Source organism: Pavona decussata, unplaced genomic scaffold (assembly GCF_977016875.1).
Source record: "Pavona decussata unplaced genomic scaffold, jaPavDecu1.1 SCAFFOLD_249, whole genome shotgun sequence".
Classification (NCBI taxonomy): domain Eukaryota; kingdom Metazoa; phylum Cnidaria; class Anthozoa; order Scleractinia; family Agariciidae; genus Pavona; species Pavona decussata.
The window spans coordinates 357,584-383,478 of NW_028145653.1; the positions used below are offsets into that span (position 1 = coordinate 357,584).

General features: G+C 39.9%; 3 protein-coding genes and 2 long non-coding RNA genes across 9 annotated transcripts in view; 3 read left to right on the forward strand and 2 right to left on the reverse strand.

The window, feature by feature from the left end:
- The window catches only part of LOC146457045 (uncharacterized), a 26,688-nt gene extending 18,709 nt beyond the window's left edge, over nucleotides 1-7,979 (forward strand). The window contains exon 5 of the long non-coding RNA XR_014858622.1: nucleotides 5,605-7,979. This is a non-coding gene — a long non-coding RNA (uncharacterized LOC146457045). The remainder of the gene's footprint in view (nucleotides 1-5,604) is intronic.
- LOC146457046 (uncharacterized) lies at nucleotides 1,707-2,928 on the reverse strand. Its single transcript, XR_014858620.1, has 2 exons — nucleotides 2,773-2,928; nucleotides 1,707-1,816 (listed from the first exon to the last, which is right to left on the reverse strand). It is a non-coding gene; the product is annotated as an uncharacterized LOC146457046 (long non-coding RNA).
- LOC146457047 (uncharacterized) lies at nucleotides 4,641-19,622 on the reverse strand. Of its 5 annotated transcripts, XM_085092415.1 has the most exons (8): nucleotides 19,064-19,622; nucleotides 14,464-14,703; nucleotides 13,973-14,261; nucleotides 12,379-12,640; nucleotides 10,960-11,094; nucleotides 9,744-9,946; nucleotides 5,492-5,635; nucleotides 4,641-4,949 (listed from the first exon to the last, which is right to left on the reverse strand). In XM_085092415.1, the coding sequence occupies exons 1-3, from the start codon at nucleotides 19,088-19,090 to the stop codon at nucleotides 14,073-14,075; spliced, it is 456 nt and encodes a 151-aa protein (XP_084948541.1). In that variant the 5' UTR covers nucleotides 19,091-19,622; the 3' UTR covers nucleotides 4,641-4,949; nucleotides 5,492-5,635; nucleotides 9,744-9,946; nucleotides 10,960-11,094; nucleotides 12,379-12,640; nucleotides 13,973-14,072. The 5 variants fall into 5 exon arrangements, 4 of the variants coding, with proteins under 4 accessions (XP_084948541.1, XP_084948544.1, XP_084948542.1 ...); XR_014858616.1 differs by lacking the exon at nucleotides 19,064-19,622 and having other exon boundaries at nucleotides 13,973-14,253; nucleotides 14,455-14,583; XM_085092418.1 differs by lacking the exons at nucleotides 13,973-14,261; nucleotides 14,464-14,703; nucleotides 19,064-19,622 and having other exon boundaries at nucleotides 12,379-12,500.
- LOC146457048 (uncharacterized) lies at nucleotides 15,552-18,913 on the forward strand. The gene is made up of 2 exons (XM_085092406.1): nucleotides 15,552-15,982; nucleotides 17,111-18,913. Exon 2 carries the CDS (start codon nucleotides 17,128-17,130, stop codon nucleotides 18,508-18,510), a length of 1,383 nt encoding a protein of 460 aa, XP_084948532.1. The 5' UTR covers nucleotides 15,552-15,982; nucleotides 17,111-17,127; the 3' UTR covers nucleotides 18,511-18,913.
- A 1,181-nt stretch (nucleotides 19,623-20,803) lies between the features above and the next one.
- LOC146457049 (failed axon connections homolog) lies at nucleotides 20,804-25,815 on the forward strand. Its single transcript, XM_085092413.1, has 2 exons — nucleotides 20,804-21,679; nucleotides 24,504-25,815. Exons 1-2 carry the CDS (start codon nucleotides 21,270-21,272, stop codon nucleotides 24,931-24,933), a joined length of 840 nt encoding a protein of 279 aa, XP_084948539.1. The 5' UTR covers nucleotides 20,804-21,269; the 3' UTR covers nucleotides 24,934-25,815.
- The last annotated feature ends 80 nt before the right edge of the window (nucleotides 25,816-25,895 follow it).

The window sequence follows — 25,895 nt, forward strand, 5'->3', positions numbered from 1 at the left end:
TTATCATACATTCTACAGCATGTAAAGGGAACATAAGGAATAACAGAAGGGATCTTCCATAATTTTTTCCTTTTCAGTAAATAATAAAATTTTCGATCAATGAAATCTTGATAAAATATGTCCACGCTACAATTAAACAATTCAATTAGTGATACACGTTTTCCACGTTTCCATGGGGATCCTCTTTAAAGCCTTGTGTTCCCTTGACAACAGTAAGCGAAGGTGGAACTGCGAACTGTAGATGTTTGATTTTTATTTTTGTTCCCGTCGCGAATTGGCCAAAACTGAAGAATTTATTTTAAAATTTAAGCTTCTAGTTTCTTTGTAATTCAGTCCAAAGATCAAGGTCATCAACGGAGTTTCTATTTCACAGACCACATGATACAGAATTTTGCCGATTTTAGTAGATAATCAGGCATTTTAATATCGAATTAACCAAAACAGAGAGAGATCCAAAATTAAAGAATTTATTTTAAAATTTAAGCGTCCAATTTTGTAAGAACATGAACAAGACTTCCATTCACAGACCAAATGATAGAGTTTAAGATTTTTGTACATATTCAGGCAATTTGATATCGAATTAACCAAAACCGAGAGAGATCCAAAACTAAAGAATTTATTTTGAAATGTAATCGTCTATTTTCCTAAGAATATGAACGAGCCAAATGATGTAGAATTTTGAAGATTTTTGTACATAATCAGGCAATTTGATATCGAATTAACCAAAACGGAGGGTGATAGAAAACTGAAAAATCAGTGATTTTGAAATTTAAACTTCCATTTGTTTTGTAAAATTTCCATTTTACACACCAAGTAATATATAATTTTCAAGACATTTGTAAACAATCGGGTAATATTAGATTGACCTACGAAAACAAACATTTGTTTTGGATGTTTTCCATTCGATCAAATTGTTTTGTAGTTAAGAACGAAAACGCAATCGTAGTCTCATCTCTTGATATCCTTGTTAGGTGTTTCGACTTAACTTGAAGTGTTTCAGATTTCATTTTTTTTTCTTTTTTGGAATAAGGAGAAACAATTGTTTAGCTTTTGACCGAGCTGTCCTTTTATCCAGCGTAATTTTATCAATTTCCTTTTATACAATTTGCAGTTCCACCTTGGCAAGAGAATATAACTGAAAAATAACTTAACCGATTTCTAAATAGCGCAACACTGAGTGATCTCCGATGTTGACGTTTTCAATTGTCAATTTTTTAAACATTTTTTCATTTTCAATTTTCATATCCCAATTTTACTTTAAAAAAAAATTCAATTTAAGTTTCAAGTTAATTTGTTGACAAATCTATACATAAAACAAATTGAAATCGCGAAAAATGTGGCGTTAAAGTATGTCAGTATGGACTGATCACTCGGAGTTAACGCTAAAACTGCCTTAACCGATCTGCAGAATAATACCTTAAAAAGATGGCTGCTAATTTTAAGAATGATTGAAAAAATTCTGCTGCGTCGACAGTGTGTTCAAAATTAACTCATTCAAGCGACCGTATATTCGAGCGTCAGCATTTCTGACTGAAAATATCAGCTTAATCCCTCCCGGATCTGCCCTCTCACAAAATGGTTAGATAGTTGCCAAATTTAAACATATGATATTTTAGTAAATAGATCATCAATTGACTGTTGCTGAATTGAAAATTCAATAATTTTGTAATACACTGCCACCATCTTTCAAAGGTATCATTTTTATACACAAATGAAATCTTATCTTTGTTCCGTTTGCTTCAGTTCAATGCTTTTTCCTCTTTTCTGATCCTTTTGCACCTCCTGTTCGATCTTCTTTCCTATGAAAATGTCCTTCCTGAAAATAAAACAAACAAAACACATGAGTTTGTGTTCAACACAAAGTCAGCAGCATGCTTTGCTAATTACTTTGAAATTTAAATAACGTTTATCGTCATCGTCACCGCAATCATCATTAGCATGCGATATTTCTTTAGGATCAGAAAAGCCCGAAATAAAAATCCAAAATATTTTGGAGTTTCATCTTATAAAGTAATGACAAACAAAAGGCACCATAGGACAGTACTGCACAGTAGCTTTCATTTGAATGGTCACACTTGAGGATTTCATGCACAGACTCAAAAGGTAGAACCACCTTGTACAGCATGAAAAACGGTACCACAGCGAAAGTTGGTGAAGAGAGCTAACGAATTAGGACAGTGAACTTGAACCTAAGTTTCAAGAGTACACTTTAGGATTTCATCCACAGAACCACGTTGTACAGCATAATAAGCGGTACTACTCAGTAGCTTTCATTTGAATGGTCACACTTTAGGATTTCATCCACAGATTCAAAAAGTAGAACCACCTTGTGCAGCATGATAAACAGTACCACAGCGAAAGTTGTTGAAGAGAGCTAATAAATTTGGACAGGGAACTTGTACCTAAGTTTCAAGAGTACAACTTGCCTAAGTGAGTTTCTCAACTCAAAACAGGAATGCAAAATGAATTCGTAGTTTTTTAATGCAAAGCAGTTGGCAAAGTTCTCAACACGTGGCCGCTTCGGACAACTTGGAAAAAAAGGTTTCTTGCCACAGAAAAGACCTTAAATTCAGTTTATTTATTGTTAACTCTTCTGCAACTGCTATATGTCCGTTAAGCTCTTCTTACAAGGCGCTGTTTAATTATTCTATTCTAAAACCACGCAGCCGAAGTGAACCTCAACGTCGATAAAACGAAACTCCAGGACGCGCTCACATCGACTGACTTCGAAATTTTACCTACTGAAAACACGTAATGGAATTAGACTCTTACCGTTTGCGTCTTAACGAAGCGAATATTCCTTCCTTCAAAGTCTTTGACGCTTGTACCTGGTGTATCAGTAAAGCTTCCACGACAGAGGTCACCTTCACACGTCCTCACTCGCCAAGCAGTTGTTCGGTTTGACGAGAATTCTGCACTTTCAGTCATGAATATGGATTAGAAGCTGGAACCAATCGCTGGTCGATACAAAAACCATATTTGGAGTGGAATTCCATGCCCATGTGCTAATGAATAAACTTGACATTTTTCTGCTTTTGTTCAAACCTAAGCCAGTGGGTTTTTTGCGTGAAATAGCTGTCGGGAGTATTTTCCCGAACACATTCAAATTGTGGTCTTTTTGAAGCCTTGAAATATCTTTTCATCTTTGTTTTACAAAATAAAAATTCATGTACTCTTACACTATATGACGAGAAAAACTCTTTCACCATTTCTGAGTCCACCGTACCTCATGATCGGGGAATACTCATAGTCTCTGTATTCGCTAAGAATAAGACATTGACTTAAAAACTATATTAGAATAAAACAAAAAAATTACGACAACTTCTTCAAAGTTTTATATTCTATTCTTATCTTGCCACCTTAAGATAGACAGATATTCTTTATCCTTTATATCAACACGCCTGGAATTAAAGGGGGACGATCAAGTAAAATAGAACAACATCGCGTATTGCTTATAAATCCTATCTTATACTAATAAATTTGAAATGTGAGATTTGCTTGCCGCATTTGAATGTATGGACAAACTGTCCAATTATCCTATTTTACTGGGAGAATTTTTTTGTGATTGAATTTTAATGAAATAGGAAGAAATTTAAGGCAAAGATAAATCAAGAACGAACGGGTACATACACCAAGAGACTTCCATGCCCTCTAGCCGAGTTTTGGATCGCTCGAAACCCTGAAACCTCGAAGCGCTAACTGAAAAAAAACCCCGAAGCATTGAACGGTATTGCCTTCCCTCTCCTACCCCCCAAGAAAGTCAGGCCTATGCTTCAATTCTGGAAAAACTAAACGAAGCAAAATGCATAGATTTTCAGTCATTTGTCTGAATACAAAAAGATGACTATCTCCACTCTCTCAACGTTGTATCATAAGTGTGACAGTTTGTCAGAGTCTGATGTCAGCGAGAGAACCAATAGGGAAAGATACAATTAGTGGTCACATTTAGCTACAAATGCCTCAAAAACTTTCATCGTAATATAAGGTCGGTAAAATAAAAACTATGATTTTGTTGGAAATAATGTGATGGAATGTGTCAAGCCTGGTGAATAAATGAGAATGATGTATTTAATCAGTAAATGACACTGGCACACTCGGAAAAAAAAAAACGGGGTGCTCAATTCGGGAGTCGAACCTGAGACCTTCCGATTACTAGTTCGGATGCTCTACCACTGAGCTACAGGAGACTCGTGGGAGCTGAGGCCAGTAAACTAGGGTAGGGTTTGGTTGTGGGGTCAATCTTGCGTGTGACTTCCGGAAAGCCAGGAACAGGTGAAAAGGTGAAATTTAGAAGAAGCAAAGCCAATACCAGCCGCATCTCAGCCATTGCCAGTTTGTTTCCAATACAGATTCGAGGACCACACGAGAATGGCATCAAAATTTACTTAGACCTTTCTTCAGTCTTTGCAACTTGTGTAAAAAATATAATGAAATAAATAAATAAATAAAAACTAGGAGGTTGTCGACCATTTATCATCTGTTCTGATTTAAAGAGCCTTTGAACCCAGGCAATATATAATGACTAAAAAGGCAAGGCTGATTTCAAGGTGAAGGAAATATACTTTTCTAATTTTTCGAAAGGCAAGGCTCAACGAAGGACAATGGAGGTGCAATTAGATACCACAGAAAAGAGAAAAAAATCAAAAATAAATTGACATTTCATTGTTACTAAAAATAGATAAGGAGGATGTTTATTGATTGTGTGAAGTTTGGGACACAACAAGTATTACTTCATGTACTAACTACTGGATTTACAAGTGGTATTTTTGCTGCATTTTCAGGAACACATTGCAAAAAGGGTACTTTTATTCCTGAGAGCGTGACTAGCAGACTTCTTAGAATCATACATTTTTTACGATACAAACTGAAGAGATGTTCAGTTCAGCTTTTGTTCTTTTTTTCTGACCAATAAGTCCTCTCTAAGCCAAATTGGCATTTGCTCACTTAGCCTGCAATGAAAGGAACAATACATAAAAAACATTATACATGCATGTATCACAAATAGGCCAGGCTCCCCTCCCACTCAACCTTTCCGTGAAACAGTGAAACCTATGGCTCACCATCTCAGTCTCTAGATTGTACCGATCTCGGTTCACAAAGACAAACCATTGATGCCACTGAAGACTGCTAATCTTACATTCTGACTCAAAAACAAACAAGAGGGGATCCACGGATGAGCCCCAATCCCCGGGTCCTATTCCCCCTATGAAGGGCCGGGAGCTTCTTCACGGGCAAGACATTTTGGGTAGGAGAGTCCAACTGTTACAGGTTCCTGATAAAAGACGCTAGAAAATGTCTTAAAATAAACTTAATTATATATCGGGTTTCAGGTGCGCTGATTACAAATCAAGTTACTGAACTGGTTGCAAAGGACTTTCTGCGTTTTTTGTCTTCTGAGCAGAAAAAGTTACAACATCCTCACATGCCTGGTGTTACTTAAAAATATTTTTGTTTCCTTTCCTTTTGTCGCATAAATAATATATTTGCTTACAGAAGCCGCATGAATATCTACACAGTTCCATCATCTCAAATGGTTTTTCCTCGCACGCCCAGTTCACGGTTATCTCAAAGAAGCACTCAAACATATCCTTCTTGTCTTTGCAGGGCTGCTCATCAAACGCGGGCTTCTGTGCATCTGTAACAGCAGTAAAGCCCTGGTCAAACGGCGCATGATAGTCGATGATGGTTGATGATAGTCAAAGCTATCATCCACTATCAAACGGGAGATCAAACGGCTTAAAGAAACTCGTGATAGCTGACGCGGATAGTTTACCGTGAGCCTTTAGTGTCAGCCACTGCCGAGTGTCAACATCGCAAATTAAACTTCGCAGGGATAAAGTTTTCGCGGCGAAAGAAAGCAGCTGCCTGCTTCGTTTTCCTTCAGTTGTTGGAAGAAGTAACTGAAAATTAATCTAGAGAGCGCTGGTGGAGAAAACAGCTGACCGAAGAACTATCATCAATTATCATGAAGAATTTGAAGAATTTGAACACTCTCAAAGTGAATGATAGTTAACAATTAGACGGCGAGCTCGAGGTTTCTATCGGCTGCCCGAGCCAACTATCAAAGGCGATAGAAACTGAGAGGGAGCCGTCTAATTGTTTTAGCATACCTCAGTGATCGATCTATGAAGCAAAAAAATCTTTTTATTTCATAAATTTTGATATATTTGTGCAATGATGCATGCTAAATCGCGCGCGCTCTGACAAACTGCCGTCTATCGATCGATAGACGGCACCTGCGTAGCCAATCAGATTGCGCATTGCGCGATAGTCGGTCACTGAGGTATGATAAATAAACAATAGTGTCACAAGGACTATTTCTCCGCAGTGTTTAAAAGGTATTCAGTCTCATAGAAATCGAAAAGTATTTTCAGTTTAGTGTTTTAGGAAATTGATAATCTTTACATGTGAATTACTCGTCGAAATGAATGTTTATTCAGCCATGCTCCTAAGGTGTTTTGGAATATTAGATCGAGCACAACTCGTTAGCGTAAAGCAAAACTTCCGATCTTTATTGCGTTATGAACGAAAGCTGTTTCAATACAGGTTCTTAGATTTTCCGTTCTAGCGACCTCTCGGTAAACATCCAGGAAATAGTAATAATTGTACAGTTCCAGCGCAATATCCTATAGCCAACTTTAGCGTTATCAGCTGTCTTATTTCCAGTTTCAATATCCTTTCTAAGGCTGGATTTTTAATAACGACGTGTTTAGCTATTTGCTCCACTGTAAAACTAATTTTAGTTGAAAGGCTTACCGAAATTAATTAGTATTCTCAGAACATATAAAAGAAGGTCGTACGTTGTACAACTTTGAATTACCAGAATGAATTATCACAGAACGAGTTACCAGAACGAGTTACCCAACACGCTGTAGTGTACCTGTGAAGATCTACGAATAAACAAGTTGAGTTCCAGTTTTGTGAAGATTCATTTTCTGCTTCGCCTCCGCGGACGAGAAACAACGACCTAGTACCTCGCCATCAGAAACTAGTGCCACGCTGCAAGTCAAGTGCTCTCCGAAGCTTTTCCCCGCCGTTTATCCTTCCGACAACGCCCGAGTTGTATCGTTTCCTCCGCGCATCGCCCGCGCATAAAAATCGTACGCCACGCCACAAACGTTTTGGTACAATAGCCTCCATTTGGCGCGAAAATATGCTGGGATATTTGTCCGCGGACATTATCTGTTCCGAGAAGCGAACAGTTTTCCGAGAGCGAAGCTCGAGGAAAACTGTGAGCTTCGAGGAGCAGATAATGTCCAAAGACAAATATTTGAGCATATTTTTAAAGCCAAATGGAGGCTTTTGTTGTTATTATCCTTCAAATATTTATCGCAACAAGTAGCAACGAGCTTGAGTATTTGAACATTTCGTTTAAGAACAGTTTACCGTCAAAAACGTGTAGAGCGTATGTTTTTTTTAAATACTGCTTACTCGACCAGCAGGTTTATCTCTCCTTCTGTCAGAAAAGCAAACCGTTCCCCCATCTTGACATTAACTTTAATTGTAAACTTGACGCGCCTTGAAGTTTTTGAAATTGGGGAATATCATCGGATATTCCCCAGTTTTAGCTGGGGTATATTCGGTCACGTGAGGCGTTTAGACTAATCGCACGCGAGCGAAAATATTTGATGGATTATAATTAACAAATATACCATGGCCGCTTAGCCAATCAAATCCCTGGAATTGCATTATACAATGTTCCAGTTTTTAATAATTGATGATAGTCGATGATAGCGCATGATAGTTGGTGGTCAAACGAGCGCGCGCGCTTTAACTATCATTGACTATCATTGACTATCATGCGCCGTTTGACCAGGGCTTAAGATAATATAGAAACTGAAAAAAATATCGGGGAAACAATAACAACTCGTAAGAAACGTCATGCGGTCTTGTTGTTCTTTTCTTTTTCCATATTTGGGGGACAGTTTATGGAATTAATTGCTGATTGCATGAATAAATAAATAAATAAATAAATAAATGGGAATCTCAGTAGCACATCCACAGAGTGATATTGCATGTTTTTGCGCTGAAACCAGCGCGATAGACATCTCTTCCAAATTAAACACTTTTTTGAAGTGGATTTCGTGTACAAGTTGTTTTCGAAATAGGAAAATGGAAGGAGGCGCAAATGGCAAAGTGCGTAAACAACACTATCCACTTGTTTGGTCACAGGCGGCACAAGCTCAAGCTGTGAGCGATGATCATCTTGCTATAGCGGTCACGGCGCAAATATAAGAAATTGTATGGGAATACTTTACGATCTGGTTTACTAGGTACAAATATTCCACGAAAAAACCAGATCGTAAAGTATTCCCATACAAACTCTTATATTTGCGCCGTGACCGCTATTTAACAAATCGACGGCAGTTTTCTATGGTCTATACTCTTATAGACCATAAAATGACGTCAGAAAATGTTCAAAACTCAAGTGGAACCACGAGCCGCAGGCGAGAGGTTTCACTGCCAAGTTTTGGACATTTTATGGCGTCATTTTATGGTCTATAAGAGTATAGACCATAGAAAACTGCCGTCGATTTGTTTTTTACAATAACATGGAAAAAGTTTGAGCGGAATTGGCTATTTTTTTCTTTGAGAAAGCGCGCGCGTTACATCTGACGTCATTTTTATTGTCTGTACTCTTATAGACAATAGCTACGAGCCAATCAGCGCGCGGGAATTTGGACAGTTATTGTAAAAAGCAAGATGATCACCGCTCACAGCTTGAGCTTGGGCCGCCTGTGGTTTGGTATGTACCAACGGGATGATTACGTACGCTCACGGAATTATACGGAAACATGTGACATGTGTTACCTTCGAGGGACATGTTGCGTAATCTAAATGAGGGATCAAGCATATGGCCCAGAATGAAACATCCTGTGGTTTATAGACCCCTTTATAGCTACGGACGATATTGATTTTTTTTACCTCTGAAAGAAGCAAAACCGAGGACCTAATACCTGAAACTTTAAACTTCGATTAGAAGACTTTAAGAGTCGCCTGAGCTCTTAGTTTAATAAGACACCATAAATGTCTAGTATGCGGCAGAAGGGTGCGATTATGGTTAAATCGGAGAATAGCAAAAAATGAGTTTTGAGATACGATTCTTCCGATTCTCCGATTTTTCTACTTGGCACGATTCTCCGATTATTCCGATTCTTCCGATTATACGATTCTTCCCGAAACAAGCGCACTACACATGAATATATCTCGTTCTTTAATCCATTAGCCGAAACAAGCGCACTTAACACATGAATATATCTCGTTCTTAAGGCAAAATCTTAGAGTCGGAAGAATCGTAGAATCGGACAATCATTTCTAAAGTCTCTTAAGGTAAAATCGTAGAATCGGAAGAATCGCAGAATCGGATAATCAGTTAACATCGACCTAAGGGAGGTACGTTTTATAGCACCACGTTTGTATCGTATGTATTATACTGGCACAATCGTACACATGGAAAGCTTAGTCTTATGGTAAAATCGTAGAATCGGATGATCATTTCTAAAGTCTCTTAAGCTAAAATCGTAGAATCGGAAGAATCGGAGACTTCAATCGTAAAATAGGTAAAAACCTTAGTGGTAAATCGTAGAATAGTACGCCTAAATCGGACATACTATTCTCCGATTTAGCCATAATCGCACTGCTCTCGTATGCGGCCTTTGGCGGCTAACGCCAGGAAGAGGTTCTACCTGGCAAGTTTTGTAATGAAACTTCCCCTTGTAACTCAACGATACTCGTTCACCTACCTTCACTTGGCTCACAATCTCTTTCCAGAGTTCCAATAGTTGTTGAATTTATAGGAAGCCCAACAGAAAATCTTGAACACCATGTGATCGTTACAAGCAGCAGTAAGGTCTTCATGTTAACTATGTTATAATGGCTGAGTTCTTTTTTCAGGCTCTTGAAGAAGTGCGCTATATACGGCTCCTTGAATTTTCCGTTGTACTACCTAAAACACGCATCAAATAAAGACAGGTTTGCTCCGGCTGTGAACTATCAATGACACTATACAGCCTGCAGTTTTTCTCGTTCCTGAGCCTGGGGACGGGGTAGTCTTCCCCCTCCCACCCCCCCCCCCCCCCCTGCAAATTCAAGCTCATTGAGACTAAGGCAATGAGAGTGGGAAGGTATATAGTAAAGTATGTTTCATTTTTTGTTGTTTACAACAGGCAGCCATCTTGAATGATTTTTCCACAACCGCAGAAAATCGTCCGAACCAATAAATAAGGAATCAAAATGGCGTAAAAATGTAAAAGTTGCGAGAAGTAACTGAAAAGTCAGCCGTCTCCTCTCCCTAACCCACACCTGTGGGTTAGGGAGAGGAGACGGCTGACATTTCAGACTAATAAAAGTTATAAAATCGAATACCTTAAAAAAAGTCCACACTGAAAGCCAAATGTAAGCTTTACGCATTCCAGCTCAATTTGGAATTTTCAACTACTTTCGGTTCAGGATCTCAAATTTTCTTTGAGACACATTTATGTAAGCTGTACATGTGCTGTGCTGCTCAAGCAATAACCGTGGCACAGTTGGGTCGGTTGGATCTGCGGGCAAGTAGAAACACGGGCACCAACAGCCGGCAGTATTTTAATACTATATAAATACGTATTGAAACGACATGGGAACAGGCTTTTAAAAACAACTGAAAAAAAAAGGGGGGGGGGGGGGGGTGCATGCAACAAACTACTAATCAATGTTCTTGGACAAGGGACTAAACCGTTTGAAGGGCAACAAAAAGGATGATCAAAGGATAAAAAGAAAAAAACAGCTACAAGGGCAACTCAGCTAATTTATGAGCTCCGCGGAAAACAAACTACAACAGCTGTAAGCGTACAAGGCATCATGTTAAGGTTCAGAAATTCGTTAAAATAAACTATCGGTTTCGGACCATTGTACGGTTTTTCAAGTTTTCCATATTGACTAATAAGAAAACACTGAAAACTATATGTTCTGTGTCCTTACTTTAGAAAAGTCTCCTCTATATTCCATTGAATTCCCACCAAAAGTAGTTGCTGACATTTATTTCTCTCAGGTTTCGTTAGCCTGCTGGCACGATTATTCTCCCCTATTTCTCACTCTAGTGAGTGGTATTCCCTCCTGAAATTTTCAAACAAAAATATATTAATTTCAATGATCTTGTATACTTACTGATCAGATTTGTTGATGTTGCAACGTTGTCAAGCTCCGCAAGGACAGTCGACGTCTTTAACAAGGCTAACGCCGTCAAGATTTGAAACAAGTTAAGGCCTAGCCAGAGGCGTTCATGAATTTTCAGAAATATCGTGCTGCGCATCTTTGATATTTTGCTTTGTTTTTCCTTCAGCTTTACAAAACCACATGCTGCATTCAAATGCCAGCCTATAGCGCGCCTACTGTGCTGATGAAAAGCGCCAAAATTTTGTTGATATGTTTTTCAATAGTGCTACTCGTCACCCTCTAGCCTCTCCCGTCTTGTGAAACAATCATCCAAGGATCGGAAAGGAAAGATGTCTGAGGACATTTACCAATGTTATTGTACTACAATATTATAATATTATATATTATCAGTTTACATTACAGTACGATGATCAAACCAGTTTTTAGCTATGCTAGTGTTGTTTGGTAAATGACGTGTTCAAAGGACAGCCAATTGCTTCCTCTCCTCTCTTCTTCTCCTCCCCCCCCCCCCCACCCTTCACTCCCCCCTCCCCTTAGGATGGCCTGATACTCAGGTTATACTTTTCACGTTTCACGAGGACACAGCTTAAAGTTCCCGACTATCTGATTGGATATCTTAATTTAAATCCCTGGCCTCACTACACTGAAGGAAAAAATGGTTTTTAAATCAAAATTTTATTTGTCTGAGCTATAACAGGTTAACAGAAGGTGGAAGATCATATTATTTTCATATGACCTGTAAAAAAACTACCTCACTTGAATCTTTCAAACATGCCCTTTGGTATAAATTTTTCAAGGAACAATCATAGTTAGCTCATTTTCGTCCATAGTTTTAAGAAATGTCGAGCAATTTTTGTGCTTTTAAATATTTGGAATTTTTAACATACATTTTTGTATATTCTATCATATGATAGTTATAATCTTGGAGTCTTAATTTAGTCAGATAGAGGGCCACAAGTTTATTAGTTTTGTGCCCTATTTGGTGTTAGCCTCCTAAAATAAACGACTTACTTACTTACTACATGTATTAGCGGTCAAAGCAAATTTGAAGCTTAAAAGTTTTCGAAACTGCATCCCGTTTTCCTGTGTTCTAAAAATACTCAAAATATTCTGCCACCAGGTTGCTTCTTCCTTTGAAAACAAGTTCAGGCAGACTTTTGTTAGCCATGACGGGTTCAGCCAACAAAAGTTTATGCTGCAACATAGAAACAATTGTGTACCTACCATCACCTAGCACCTCATTAGCTTCCGTTCTGATCTTCTCTTGTATCCCTGGATATTTCGCCAGTTCGTTCAATGTCCAAGACATGCTCACACTAGTGGTCTCGTGGCCAGCAGCCAAAAACGCAAACACCTGCGCGCGCAGCTGTTCGTCATCCAGTCCAGTTTGATCATCATACATGTCCATAACCAGCTAGCTGTCCAGCAGGTTCCGGTGGCAAGAGACTTTACCAGAATGGTTCTCCTGACGCTTTTCTTTAATTACCTGAGTGAAAAATGACAGTCGGCCGACAAACTAAGAGCACCTTAGGCTAGTCCGGTCAGAGTTAGCTCACCCGTCGCGTCATTCCGCGTACGTAGTAATACACCAATTTGAAAGACGGGCTAGACATTTCGGAAGGATGCTTTTTCCTTGAATTACTGGACTGAAAAGGGAATTCATTTTTAGTGAACTAATCTTTTTTCATTCACAAACTAATTAGCTTGCCCGCCCGCCGGGAAAGCGCCCTTGGTTTACAGTGGTAGCAGATTGGCCCCACGAAACTGTTTATAGAAGCGTCGGGATAGATTTTTTTCTGCTGGACGTTTATTGCACTGAGAAGCATTCCGCTGCTTACGACCTTCTCTTTGATGCATCCATCTTACGCGATGCTACGGACCTTTGTGGACAACACCTCTCCGTAAGAACTAAAATCTTAAACTAAGATTTTACCTTACGTTTCCCGTCTTATGCAAGACCACCATCACATTAAATTGAGACGGTGATCATCTTATTTTAACACAGGAGATCTTAAATGAAGACTATCGGAGTCTCAGTTAGTATATAAGATAAAAGATTGTCTTAAATATTGTCTTTAAATCGTCTTCATTTGAGAAGCGCTTATCTTAATCAACATTGAGGCATCTTACTTTAAGAAAGACCAGTCTTAATTATATTAATCTGAGTCGACGGTATTTTTTTTACGTTTTTTGGTCTTGTGGAAATTTTAAGACGCCGAAGCAGGCTATAAGATCCTGCCATCCTACGTAAGATGCAATACGCCTTAAGCTGGCGACACACCTGGCATTTTATACGACGATCGCAGCGAATTTAATCGCCAGCGAAAATCGCAAGTGATTTTCGCCACCGATTGATGCGGACACACCTGGCGATTTTTTTTCGCCGATCGCGGCGTTGTTCATATGATAAAACAGCCCAACCTGACTGATGGACTTTACTGGCAACTCAGCAATGAGCGTAAAAAAATCGCGGGAACGGGCACACTTGGCGAATTTAATCGCCGATATCTGACATGCCAGATATCGGCGATTTAATACGCCGATCTCTACTCTCACCAGTCCGAAGTCCGAAGTCGAAGTCTGAACTCTGAAGTCTGGAAGGCCAAAATCTCGAAATTACTATATCCTTGTACGACAAACAAGGCAGCCAACTCGGCCGGCGAAAGTTAACCCTATTAAATGCGTGGTGAGTAGGCAAAACTTATTACATTGGGACTTGAATCTTTATAGTTCAAATTTGATCCTTTTGTCTTCAAGTGAACAAAGTCGCTTTTATCAGGTGCTAATTAGACTAATTAATTACTGATGAGTAACGTACCTTCATAACAGCATCGTTTGTTATATTAGTTGCGTTTCTCTTCAGTCTGTTTGATTCTGTAGGTAAGTATTTGTAAAAAGGCAACGACGTCAAAAAGTCATCATGAAAACTGACGCCCGTTACCAACTGGCTGAAGGCTTTTGTAACCTGTTTCGCCCCCTAAAACCGACTTGAATTGGTTACCAAATGAACTTTCTCCGATCACATCCAATGCCAAGCGGTTGAGATTCACGTGTACCATGACATCGGCATAGCTCTTTTGTGAATCTCGAAGCTTTTCTCTCCACAACTAATGGGTAAATAAATTTAATTTCATGTCAGTGATTCTTAGTTTAGGAGGGCTTTGTTACCTCGGCCAAAATTAGGAAAGAATCGCGAAGGCTAACAAGAAGGTACGCCGTTGACTTTGATCCGTGAAAAATTAAACTGAACCCAGCGGAAGTTAAGAATGTAGGCTTAAGCAAAATAGATGAACCAAGGACGCGCCGTACCTTAACAAGATCATCTGCAGTTATCTTCATGAAAGGTACCATTTCTTTCAGATGAGTATAACTGAAAGCTGGGGTCAGCATTTTACGTTGCCACGCATGTTGTGTGCCATTGGATGTCAGCAAGCTATTTCCCAGAGGTGGAATCATTTTTTGAAGTCTCTGAGGTCTGTGGTACTTGTAGCAGTTTGTGACCAACACCTGATTCACAAGGCTCAGATCAGTTAAGAACACCGCAGGATGCTGCAAGCAAAAAAATCACAAAAGGAAATGTAAATAATGAAATTTGAAGAGGTTTTTAAGAAGAGATAGAACAAAGAAAATGATTTATGGAACACCAACAGACAGTTGATATAAGGGCTGGGTCGCACTAAGCAAATTTTTGTATCTTCTAATTTTTGGCGGTCAAATTTTTTGGCACACATTTTTAAACTTCCAATTTTTAGTCTTGGTCGCACTACGGAAATTTGCAGTTTCAAAATATATTTGATTGATAGCAAAATCAGTCATAACCCACTGGGGAAAATGACCCTTCTTCTCCTGTTGCATCAGGAAAAACAAAACATTTTCGCGCAAGTGAATGGACACATTGGTTCAGTGACAATGTCTCGGCAACCCAGGACTGCATCAATTTCGTCGTAAAACATCTTCTTCGACCCTCCAGTCTACTTCCTGTTCCATTCCTTTGCTTCTTTGCAACGTTCCATTAAATACTTGATTTTTTCATGGGTCTTCATACACTTGATTTCATGCGAGCGTTTAAATCGTCGCAGATTTTAATCCACGCCATTCGTGACTCTCTACTCTCCAGCCAGTCATGGTTTTCGGTCCACAAGTGAACAAGCAGTCGTTGCTCAGCTTGGGCCCAGGTGTCGTACTTTCCATTTTCGCCTTTCTTGCTCCGCTCTACTGGGTCAGGAGTGCAGCTAGCACTCGCTTCGCTACAGTGAATGACAGCTTAATTGCTATACAAACAAAATTGGCCGCTTTAAATTTGGTCGCCTCCGAGGCATGGCAGCACTTCGGCATCTTTGAAGATTGGCGAAATTTTGGCAATCCGCGAAAAATTGGTAAGTTTTTGGAGTACGTGTTGACAGAGTATCACTTAAATAAACAAAATTGGCTCTAGTGCGACTAGTGTGTGACTAGCCTGTAGATATATTAACGAATCATGGAGGTTTTAGTTTTTATCTGAATTTTACCCTATTGGTTGATTCAGAAAGTCTTTGTTGAACTACAAATATACCATAGTTGTATCGCATGCTTTGAGTAGGGCATGCACGAGGACAGCACGAGGACAACACGGTGCCCAGTCTTTTCTCCTCTTATCGTTAGTCGGACAAGTGAATTGCCACATAAAATAGTTGGAATTTATAACCCTCGAACTTGCTAGACGTCAGTCGGTCAAAGTGTGGGTTTCCTTTAAAAGTTCGATTCAATCTACAGAGTGGGTTAAATTGTTTTGCTTCTGGATAAAAGCGATCCGCACTGGAGGGGTTGTTAACGACTGATAAATACACAGGTAATATATGGTTAATTTATTCAACTGTACATGTCGCTTGGTGCAATAGAAGTATATGTCTTATTATTTCACTTCTGAGTAGCTTTACCTGAGAGAGTTTACACATTGACGACGTAACTACTGAGTTCAAACCATTTACAAAGTTTACTTCAGTTCTTGCAACAAAAAAAATTCAAATGACGGCCTTATTTCAACCCAGCTCACTCTAAAGTGGAGGGTGAGCAATTCACTCATTATTGAAAAGAGCTTTGGTTTGATTCATGTTGTTCTTCAAAGGTAATGAAATTAAAAAACGAGAAAAATGGAAAAGGACTCCTTTTGGACATAGAAATAACATAGAAATGTGGCCGCTGGATTATTTTCAAATTTGTCCGTCATTTGATCACTGAAAGCGCAGCAAGTTCAACTCTGTAACCTTGAGCGACCTTGAAGACGGCCTGATTATGCAATTCACTTAATCACACCACACGCCGTCGCGCCTAGCCTGAGGTCTGTGCATATTTAATATCTATATTTTAACTGGTTGACCATGCAACAACTGACTTAGATCCAAAGACGATAATTCCAATCGAATTTAAACTAACATGTATTCAAACAATGTATTTAATTTCTAAGAATCTTATATTTTTTTGTAAATAAATACTTTTTAGCGTATTTTTGCCCCCTCTATTACAGTCAAATTTATTCAATATTCACCCAATAAACAGTATTTACTCTCGGAGAACCAAACATTCGCATACAAACATTGTTAAAAAGCCAAGTAAAGATTACGTTTGTTATCCTTCAAATCTTTTCGCTCAAATCACGCGCAGGATGATATGTTGACTGTGGACTCGAGAAATATACAGCTTTTTAGTCTTTGCTGGGAACGCTTTTCCAGCAGCATCTTGATGTAACGTGTGAAAAAAAGGGAGACATTTTTTCAACTTCCCAAGAGTGAGTGTTGCACGTGCAATTTCGTCCACCGGCAACGCTCCTTGCAACGCCGTTGCCTTGCAAGTTGCAAGAGACATGGCCTATAATGCTTCGTGTAAGCTGATTATTTTGTCTAGGTAAAGCGAAAATGCTATTAGCTGTATTTGAAGTTGCCTATTAATTGAGGGTGAACCCAAATGTTGTTTTGTCTAGCGTTGAAAGGTTAAAAAATGGCACCAGACACTACTTACAGCCGAAAAGTTAGAACTGTGGCAGAAACAGATGACAAGACCCCAGGTGGAGACGAAGCCAAGAGAGTCTTGATTACTGAAAGGGAACTGAAAGAAAACAACGGCACTACTGGCACGTCATCTTGGATCGCCATTAAGGACAAAGTTTACGATGTGACCAACTTTGGCCAAGAGCATCCAGGAGGACGGATCATATTCACGCATGCGGGACAGGACGCCACCGATGTGTTCAACGCCTTCCATCCTGCTGCAGTGTATACGTGGCTACCACGGTTTTACGTTGGAGAGCTCGTGAGAGATCCTCCGGCTGCACAGAAGGAAGTCAACTACCGACGAGATGTTAAAGCTATGAAGTCGGAGCTGATGAAGGCGCGAGCGTTTGAATCCTCCAAGCTGTATTACGCTTTCAAAGTAGCATCCAACGCCGGAATACTCGCCACAGCTATTGCAGTGATTGTGGTGTTAAATGGTATGCTTGGAGCGGTGCTAGGTGGGATTATTCTCGCCCTCTTCTGGCAGCAGTGTGGTTGGCTAGCTCACGACTTCCTGCATCACCAAGTATTCACCAACCGCATGTACAACAACCTAGCAGGACTCGGTATCGGTAACATCTGGCAGGGGTTCTCTACCTCCTGGTGGAAAATGAAGCACAATCACCATCATGCTGTACCCAATGTGGTTCAAACCCAAGCAGGAGGAGACCCGGACATCCTCACAATGCCACTATTGCTGTGGTCGGAGAAGATCATTGAAGGAGACTCAGAAGAACTCAAAGATCTTCCAAGATTCCTGATTAGGCATCAGAAGTTCTTCTACGTACCGCTGCTGGCTGCTGCACGGTTGTCATGGTTACTGCAGTCCATCCTGTTCCAGTTTGAGCCAGTACACCAGTTTGTCGGCGGCCTACCCATGAAGATTGCCGAGATCCTCACGATTGCTATTCATTACGTGGCAGTGATCTACATCACGCTGTTACTGGAAACGGCTGCATCACGTGTGGTGTTCCTGTTGATCTGTCAATCACTCGGCGGTTTATTCATCGCTGTTGTCTTCACTGTAGGTCATAACGCCATGGATATCTTCACAAGCGAGGAAATGAAAAACACTGACTTTGTCCGACTGCAGGTTCGCTCCACACGCGATATCACTCCCACGGTGTTCAATACATGGTTTAGCGGTGGTCTTGCATATCAGGTGGAGCATCATATATGGCCCACTTTGCCGCGGCACAGTTTTCCTCTGGCATCGAAGATTCTCAAGCGATTTTGCGCAAAGTACAATATTCCCTATACAGTCGAAGGATTGATCAAAGGAAACTGGGCAGTTTGCAAACTTCTGTCGGATGTCGGCAAAGAGTTTTAGAATTCAGTGCACTTGAAAATGTGTTTTCATGATAATTTATGATTATCAGCAATAAGGCCTTGTTCACACTAGAGACGTAACGACGTCGTCACAAAAAGATCAGTTTGTTTTGTAACAATCGACACAGACATAAGAACCTAGGGAAACTAATATCATCTTTACTTGTGACATAACACATCGACTTAAAGTGTATATGACACGAAATATTTTTTTCTTGAGTTTCTCTTAGTCCAAAATATATATAAAAAAAACGACTTGAAGTGTTCAAAATGCCCGCCTGTTCAGGGGTTTCGTTTCAGGCCGGACACAACGTCCGGTTGTTTGACATGTAACGTCCGGTAGTTCACACTCGGTTCACACATAGTTTACACACCAAATAAATTTTTTTTTTCAAGCGTGAAAATCGGTTTGTTTTGCATTCATTAATTAATCAAAGATAGAGTTGACTATTTTGCTCACTTATGTAACGAGTATAATCGGAAAAAAAAAAGAGATAATTCCTATCATACATAATAAAATCATTATTCATCATTTCCCATCCCCTCCCCCTTACCCCTGTCATCTGTAAACCATCTGTCATATCCAGGATTATCCGGCTCTTTCCGATTGGAATCCGTTTTGGAATCTACTTAAAAACGGACAACTGAGCGCAAACTGTTCATTATAATTACCGTATTTTCTTGATTAAACTCCGGCTTCGTATAAACGCTGCGTGAAAACTGCCGATTTTTAAATAAACGCCGGGTGCGTTTGATCGGGGCCCCGGTGTTTGCTCGGGGTCCCGGCGTGTATTACATATAGTCTGAAATGTCAGTCGTCTCCTCCCCCTAACCCACAGGGGGCGCCTCGCCCCCTGTGGGTTAGGGGGAGGTGACGGCTGACACTTCAGACTACATGTGTCCCGGTCATCGCACAACCAAAATATCACCTGGTATGGTTGTGACGTCACATTGTTATCTCCACATTCAAGGCTCCTTAACCTTATTTAGACCGCGGTGACTTTCAACTTGAATAACTTTTTTTTCATATTTGCGCAAACGCCATGAAATTTCACGAATTTTCAGGAAATTTATCTTAGAAAAATTTCACTTTTCGCTCAATTTCGGTGCTTTCCTGAAGTTATGGGGAAATCCAGAAATACAAGATGGCGGATCCAGGATGGCCCCCATTTGGCAATTATGACCCTAGCTATTACCGTCCTTTGACGTCATCACTTCCCGTTGTGGACGTCAAAGGGGACATCTTTGGACGTATTATTGTCAAAAGTTTTATAGTTGTGAAGTCCCCCACCCGGTCCGAAAAGAGGTCTAGATAGGGTTAAGTCGGTTATGAAGAGATGTCGAAGGGCTTGTATTTCTGTTGACCTTGTCAGATTCAAGCTTATTCTGCAGGCTACACAGTGCAGCCCCATTATCGACCTCATATTTTACAGTGTTTTTAGCCAAATCTGCTGGTAGGGTGGTGTAAATTCCCCGAGAAGGGTATCCACGAAAAGCAGGGAATCGGACCATTTTTAATATATTAAAATTCTAGCTTAGCTACTAGGCTTGGGGAAAAAAAAATTAATTACTCATCTCTGAACCTCAATCAAATTTCTGTTGTTTTATTCCCCCAAGCCTCGTAGCCAAGCTAGAATTTCAATATATCGGAAATGGTCTGTTGGTTCCCTTCCACCTAATTTTTCATTGGATGGTGCTTGTGTGGGTGTAGGAAGGTGGGGGGGGCGGGGGGGGTGTTGCTATCATTACAATATTTGCCAAATTGTGGAGAGGGCGAGGGCTTTTGATAATGAAAGAGGTTAAGCACGAACAAAGAAAACAATAATATAAGCTTTACTTTAGATGATTCTGTAAAAAGATAGAGGCTTATCTTGAGATGGGTGCATTCAAACAGGCATAAATCATGCTAGAGTCTTAATTTATTCGGTTCTATGTACTGTAGGATGAGACTGATAGAGAAATTGGAATGAGTGTCTACATGGGGTTTAACAAAAAGCTTAAGTAGCAAGCGTTCCTGTTTGAGTTTCGATGCGCAAGGTTGAATTTCGAGCAAAAAAAAAAAAAATTAAAAGTGGTTAGGGAAGGTAAGAGGGGAGGTGTTAGGGTCAGAGAGTGGCTCGAGAAACCCCAAATACTTGATTCCCAGGCAAAGTGAGAAAACCGCTCTTTTACTGATAGCTCAGAATATTTTTATCTGTTAGCACGGATAAAGGAAAAGTTTTCACTTTTTACTTCTCTAACTGATATTCAAGCGCCTTCATCTAATCCTTACACCTCCACAATTTGGTGCCGCCGATTGCTGTGCACTTTTGTGCATCATAGATGCATATGACATGTAAATAAAGTTTTTACTTACTTACTTACTTGCTTTTAGCTTTAAGAAGGTAAAACGAAAGACGCGCTTGCTGCGAGGAACTTTTTCGCGCTGATGTCCTGTAAGTGAATCGTTTACTTATTCTGTTTGTATGTTGTTTAGTGCCGTTCTCAACCATATCGCCCGTCTACTGAATCACTGATAAAATTCAATACTTCAGTACTCTTCTGTGATTTGAGAGTAAAAAGCAAGGGAAATGTTTTCATATTGTATTGTTTCCCTAATCATTGATCACCGGTCTAATACTCCATTTGTTTTTGTGACGTCATGACTAAGACAGCCTGTTCAAATATTCTTTGCGTGACAATATTGCTGCTACCCCACCCAATCTCAACTCTCAGTTGTACTAGCGGTTTTAGTAGTACTCCGACTACTTGCGTCAAACCATGGAAATTTTACAGTATTTTCCCATTGCTGCGGTTACTTTTGTTGTCATTTATTTCTTTGTCAAGCGATCTCAAGCAAAAAACGTCAAGAAACCCATCAAGCCCGGGACAGTGGTTCTCCACCAGTTCGCACCTTCTGATTTGGTTCCAAGTGGTTCCCCGCCGTGTTTAAAGTTAGAAACCTTTCTTCGAATGACAAAAATTCCGTACGAAAATGCCTACGGCATGAAGTTTTCCAAGCAAGGCAAATTGCCGTGGATCGAGTTCAATGGGAAAGAAATCGCTGATTCAAATTTCTGTATTCAATTTCTAATGAATGAATTCCACCTGGATGTTGACTCGCATTTGAACCTCACAGAAAGAGCCATTGGACACACTGTCCGAACCATGTTAGAAGTAAACACATACTGGTAAGTTTTGAAGTCCGTGTGCTCGTGTTTTGTTGGTTTTTATGTTGACTTTAAAGTTTCGTGCACTGTTGCATAACCTGAAGAGATTGCAATTATATTCTAGACACGCTCACTGACTCTCAAAATGCTAATGACCCAGTCTGATGATTATGTCACACAACACATAAATTTGTGTGAAGGCGCCTTCAGTTGACCATGTCTTGCGCGACAAGCACCACTCTTTTTACGCGGGATGCCCTGAAGGGGCATACCGTGTCTAAAAACGGGTCGATTTCTTTTTTTTTTTACGCGGGATGCCCTGAGGGGGCATACCGTGTCTAAAAACGAGACGATTTCTTTTTCTTCGTCGTAGCTACAAATCGCCACATTAATTTATTCATTAAACTCACCCCTCTCCTAGTCGGGATGCATTGTTTTGATTGTCTTCAACAACAGCAGGCCAATCAAAATCCATTCTTGTCGCTTATATCGCGAGGGAGGGGACCCACTCACCCCTACCTGTGTGACGTCAATGCATCATTTGATATATTTATTAAAGACGGATTAAGTCGCGCCATATTGTTTTAACATGTTCTGGACTCAAGTGTGCCGTTTTCAAACGGAAATTTCACCATTTTGAAGCGGTAAATCGAAAGAATAACTTCTAAGAAGCACCCGACTCGTAAAACGGTGGAAATTGGTGAGTTCTTAGTGAAGGAATCGTGCTTTGTTTGACAGTCTTAGGCCACGACGCGAGACAGAAAAGAGGTCATTGAGAAGCTTACGTTATCGTAATGGAATTTGACAAATTTCCGCTGATAGTCTGAGTCGCGTAACACACGGAAAACAACGTAACGCGATCGTCGTGACTCAAACTATTCCATTAGCAAGGATAGTTTTATCAATCGGCGAAGCATACAGTTGGAATAAATGAATCAGCCCCAGCATCACGCGTAATGCCAGTATAGCAGGCATCTTGTTTTTTCTTTTTTTTTTTTTTCTTCCTCGTAGCTACAAATCGGTACATTAATTTATTCATTAAACTCACCCCTCTCCTACTCGGGATGTATTGTTCTGATTGTCTTCAACAGAAGCAGGCCAATCAAAATCCATTCTTGTCGCTTATATCGCGAGGGAGGAGACCCACTCACCCTTACCTGTGTGACGTCAATGCATCATTTGATCTATTTATTAAAGACGGATTAACTCGCGCCATATTGTTTTAACATGTTCTGGACTCAAGTGTGCCGTTTTCAAAGGGAAATTTCACCATTTTGAAGCGGTAAATCGAAAGAATAACTTCTAAGAAGCACCCGACACGTAAAACGGTGGAAATTGGTGAGTTCTTAGTGAAGGAATCGTGCTTTGTTTGACAGTCTTAGACCACGACGCGAGACTGAAAAGAGGTCATTGAGAAGCTTACGTTATCGTAATGGAATTTGACAAATTTCCGCTGATAGTCTGAGTCGCGTAACACACGGAAAACAACGTAACGCGATCGTCGTGACTCAAACTATTCCATTAGCAAGGATAGTTTTATCAATCGGCGAAGCATACAGTTGGAATTTCCTACTCGGGATGTATTGTTCTGATTGTCTTTAACAAAGGCAGGCCAATCAAAATCCATTCTTATCGCTAGGGAGGGGACCCACTCACCCTTACCTGTGTGACGTCAACGCATCATTTGATTTCTTCATTAAAACTGCATTAAATTGTGGAGCCATATTGTTAACATGTTCTGGACTCAAGTGTGCCGTTTTCAAACGGAAATTTCACCATTTTGAAGCAGTAAATCGAAAGAATAACTTCTAAGAAGCACTCGACATCTAAAACGGTGGAAATTGGAGAGTTCCTGGCGAAGGAATCGTGCTTTCTTTGACAGTCTTAGTCCACGACTGCAGACAGAGAAGAGGTCATTGAGAAGCTTACGTTATCGCAATGGAATTCCCGCAATTTCCCTTGAAAACCTGAGTAACGTAACACAAGGGGAACAACGTAACGCGATCGTTGTGACTCAAACTATTCCATTAGCAAGGATAGTTTTATCAATCGGCGAAGCATACAGTTGGAATAAATGAATCAGTCCGGGCATCACGTGTAATGCCAGTATAGCATATTCATTAAACTCACCCCTCTCCTACTCGGGGTGTATTGTTCTGATTGTCTTCAACAAAAGCAGGCCAATCAAAATCCATTCTTGTCGCTTACATCGCGAGGGAGGGGACCCACTCACCCCTACCTGTGTGACGTCAACGCATCATTTGATCTATTTATTAAAAACGGATTAAATTTGGGGCGATATTGTTTATAACATGTTCTGGACTCAAGTGTGCCGTTTTCAAACGGAAATTTCACCATTTTGAAGCGGCAAATCGAAAGAATAACTTCTAAGAAGCACTCGACATTTAAAACGGTAGAAATTGGTGAGTTCATGGCGAAGGAATCGTGCTTTGTTTGACAGTCCTTGACCACGACGCGAGACTAAAAAGACGTCATTGAGAAGCTTACGTTATCGTAATGGAATTCCACACATTTCCGGTGAAAGTCTGAGTCGCGTAACACAAGGAAAACAACCTAACGCGATCGTCGTGACTCAAACTATTCCATTAGCAAGGATAGTTTTATCAATCGGCGAAGCATACAGTTGGAAAAAATGAATCAGCCCCAGCATCACGCGTAATGCCAGTAAAGCTGGCATCTTGTTTAATTAATGTTTACACGGGCTAGACGACTTAGATTTCCTAGTTAGCGAGGACACATTTTTAGCCCCAAAAATAGTAATTTGCCACCATTATTTTCCCCAAAATATTATCGTGACGCCTCGTTATATGTGTCTTTTTCGCAGGAGCCTGGCACATTATCGCTGGTTCTCCGACTTTTCCGCAAGCATGCGTGAGAAGCTGTTTGGTCACCTTTTCCTGCCAATCAAATATCTGATATTTTACATGATACGGAGAAGGGTGGGTAAGGATCTGTGGAATCACGGGATAGGTCGACACACGGAACAAGAGCTTTTTGGGATTGCTGAGAGAGATCTGCTTGCAGTGTCGGAAATATTGGGCCACAAGAACTTCTTGTTTGGTGATAGGCCATGCCTAGCGGACGCTGGTCTGTTTGCGTTCATCGTTGGCTCGGTCTGGGATTGCCCAGCAAGTCCTCTAGCTGAAATAACTAGGACGAAAGCCAAGAATTTGGAGAATCATGCTCAGAGAATGAAGTTGCTGTATTATCCAGATTGGGATAAAATCATTGCTAAGAAAAAGAAATTTGAATAGAACCATAACTACACTGCTCCTAGCTTCTACAGTTAAAACTCAATCGATAACGTTATGAGGTGGACAGGGGGGTGGGGGGTTTCGGATCAAGTTTCACGGAAACTAAAATTCATTTGATCTTAATATCATCTATTTAGATGATCATCTTCCATGGTATACAATTGAAGGGAAGTACAAGAATTTCTCAAAGGTATTTCCAAATTATCCAGTTAATGAAAGGAAGCTCTTTACTGAATGTTGTCATTAATCCAGAGATGATGTAAGGAAGTTCTGCATCTTTGAGCAGCCCCTCAAAGGAATAAAAAGAAACAATGACAACGATAGAAAAACAGCACTTCTCTGCAATTAGCGCATTATAAATGTTAATTATTAACCTGTTATTAGAAACTTATTGCTTAATCTTCAAAATCTTAAGTATTATTCAAAGCTTCCTAAGAACTAGTAAGTTATGTCGAATTGTATATTGTAAATATACAAATACTTTTTAATGTATTTGTCAGCCTGAATTGTAATGGCATGTAAACGAATTTACATGGTACGTGCGCAATATAAGTGAATTGTAAAATCATCATTTGTCCGTTTTAAGATCAACCCGAGTTTATATATATATATTTTTTATCAATTTAGACTGTTTAAATTGTTGATCAGGCAGTAATAATTGTAGTCACAAGTAGTGGTCGTGAAAAGGATGCAAACTTAAGAGTATGGTAATAATTTAGTACTGTCGTTCAATGTCGTAGTTAGTGTAGTCATGAGATAATTTCCATACATCAGGATGCTAATAAGTGATTGGTATAGTGTCAACACTTGTGCCAGAAATGACAATTTTGTTAACGTTCCGACAGTAGACAAAGTATGGTGATCCAACCTATCGAAAACAAATTTTCTGTTGTTGGCGCCTTCCTTCCTTCCTTTCTTCTCTCTGTCTTTCTCTCCCTCTTTCGTTTGTACAGCGGATTTCA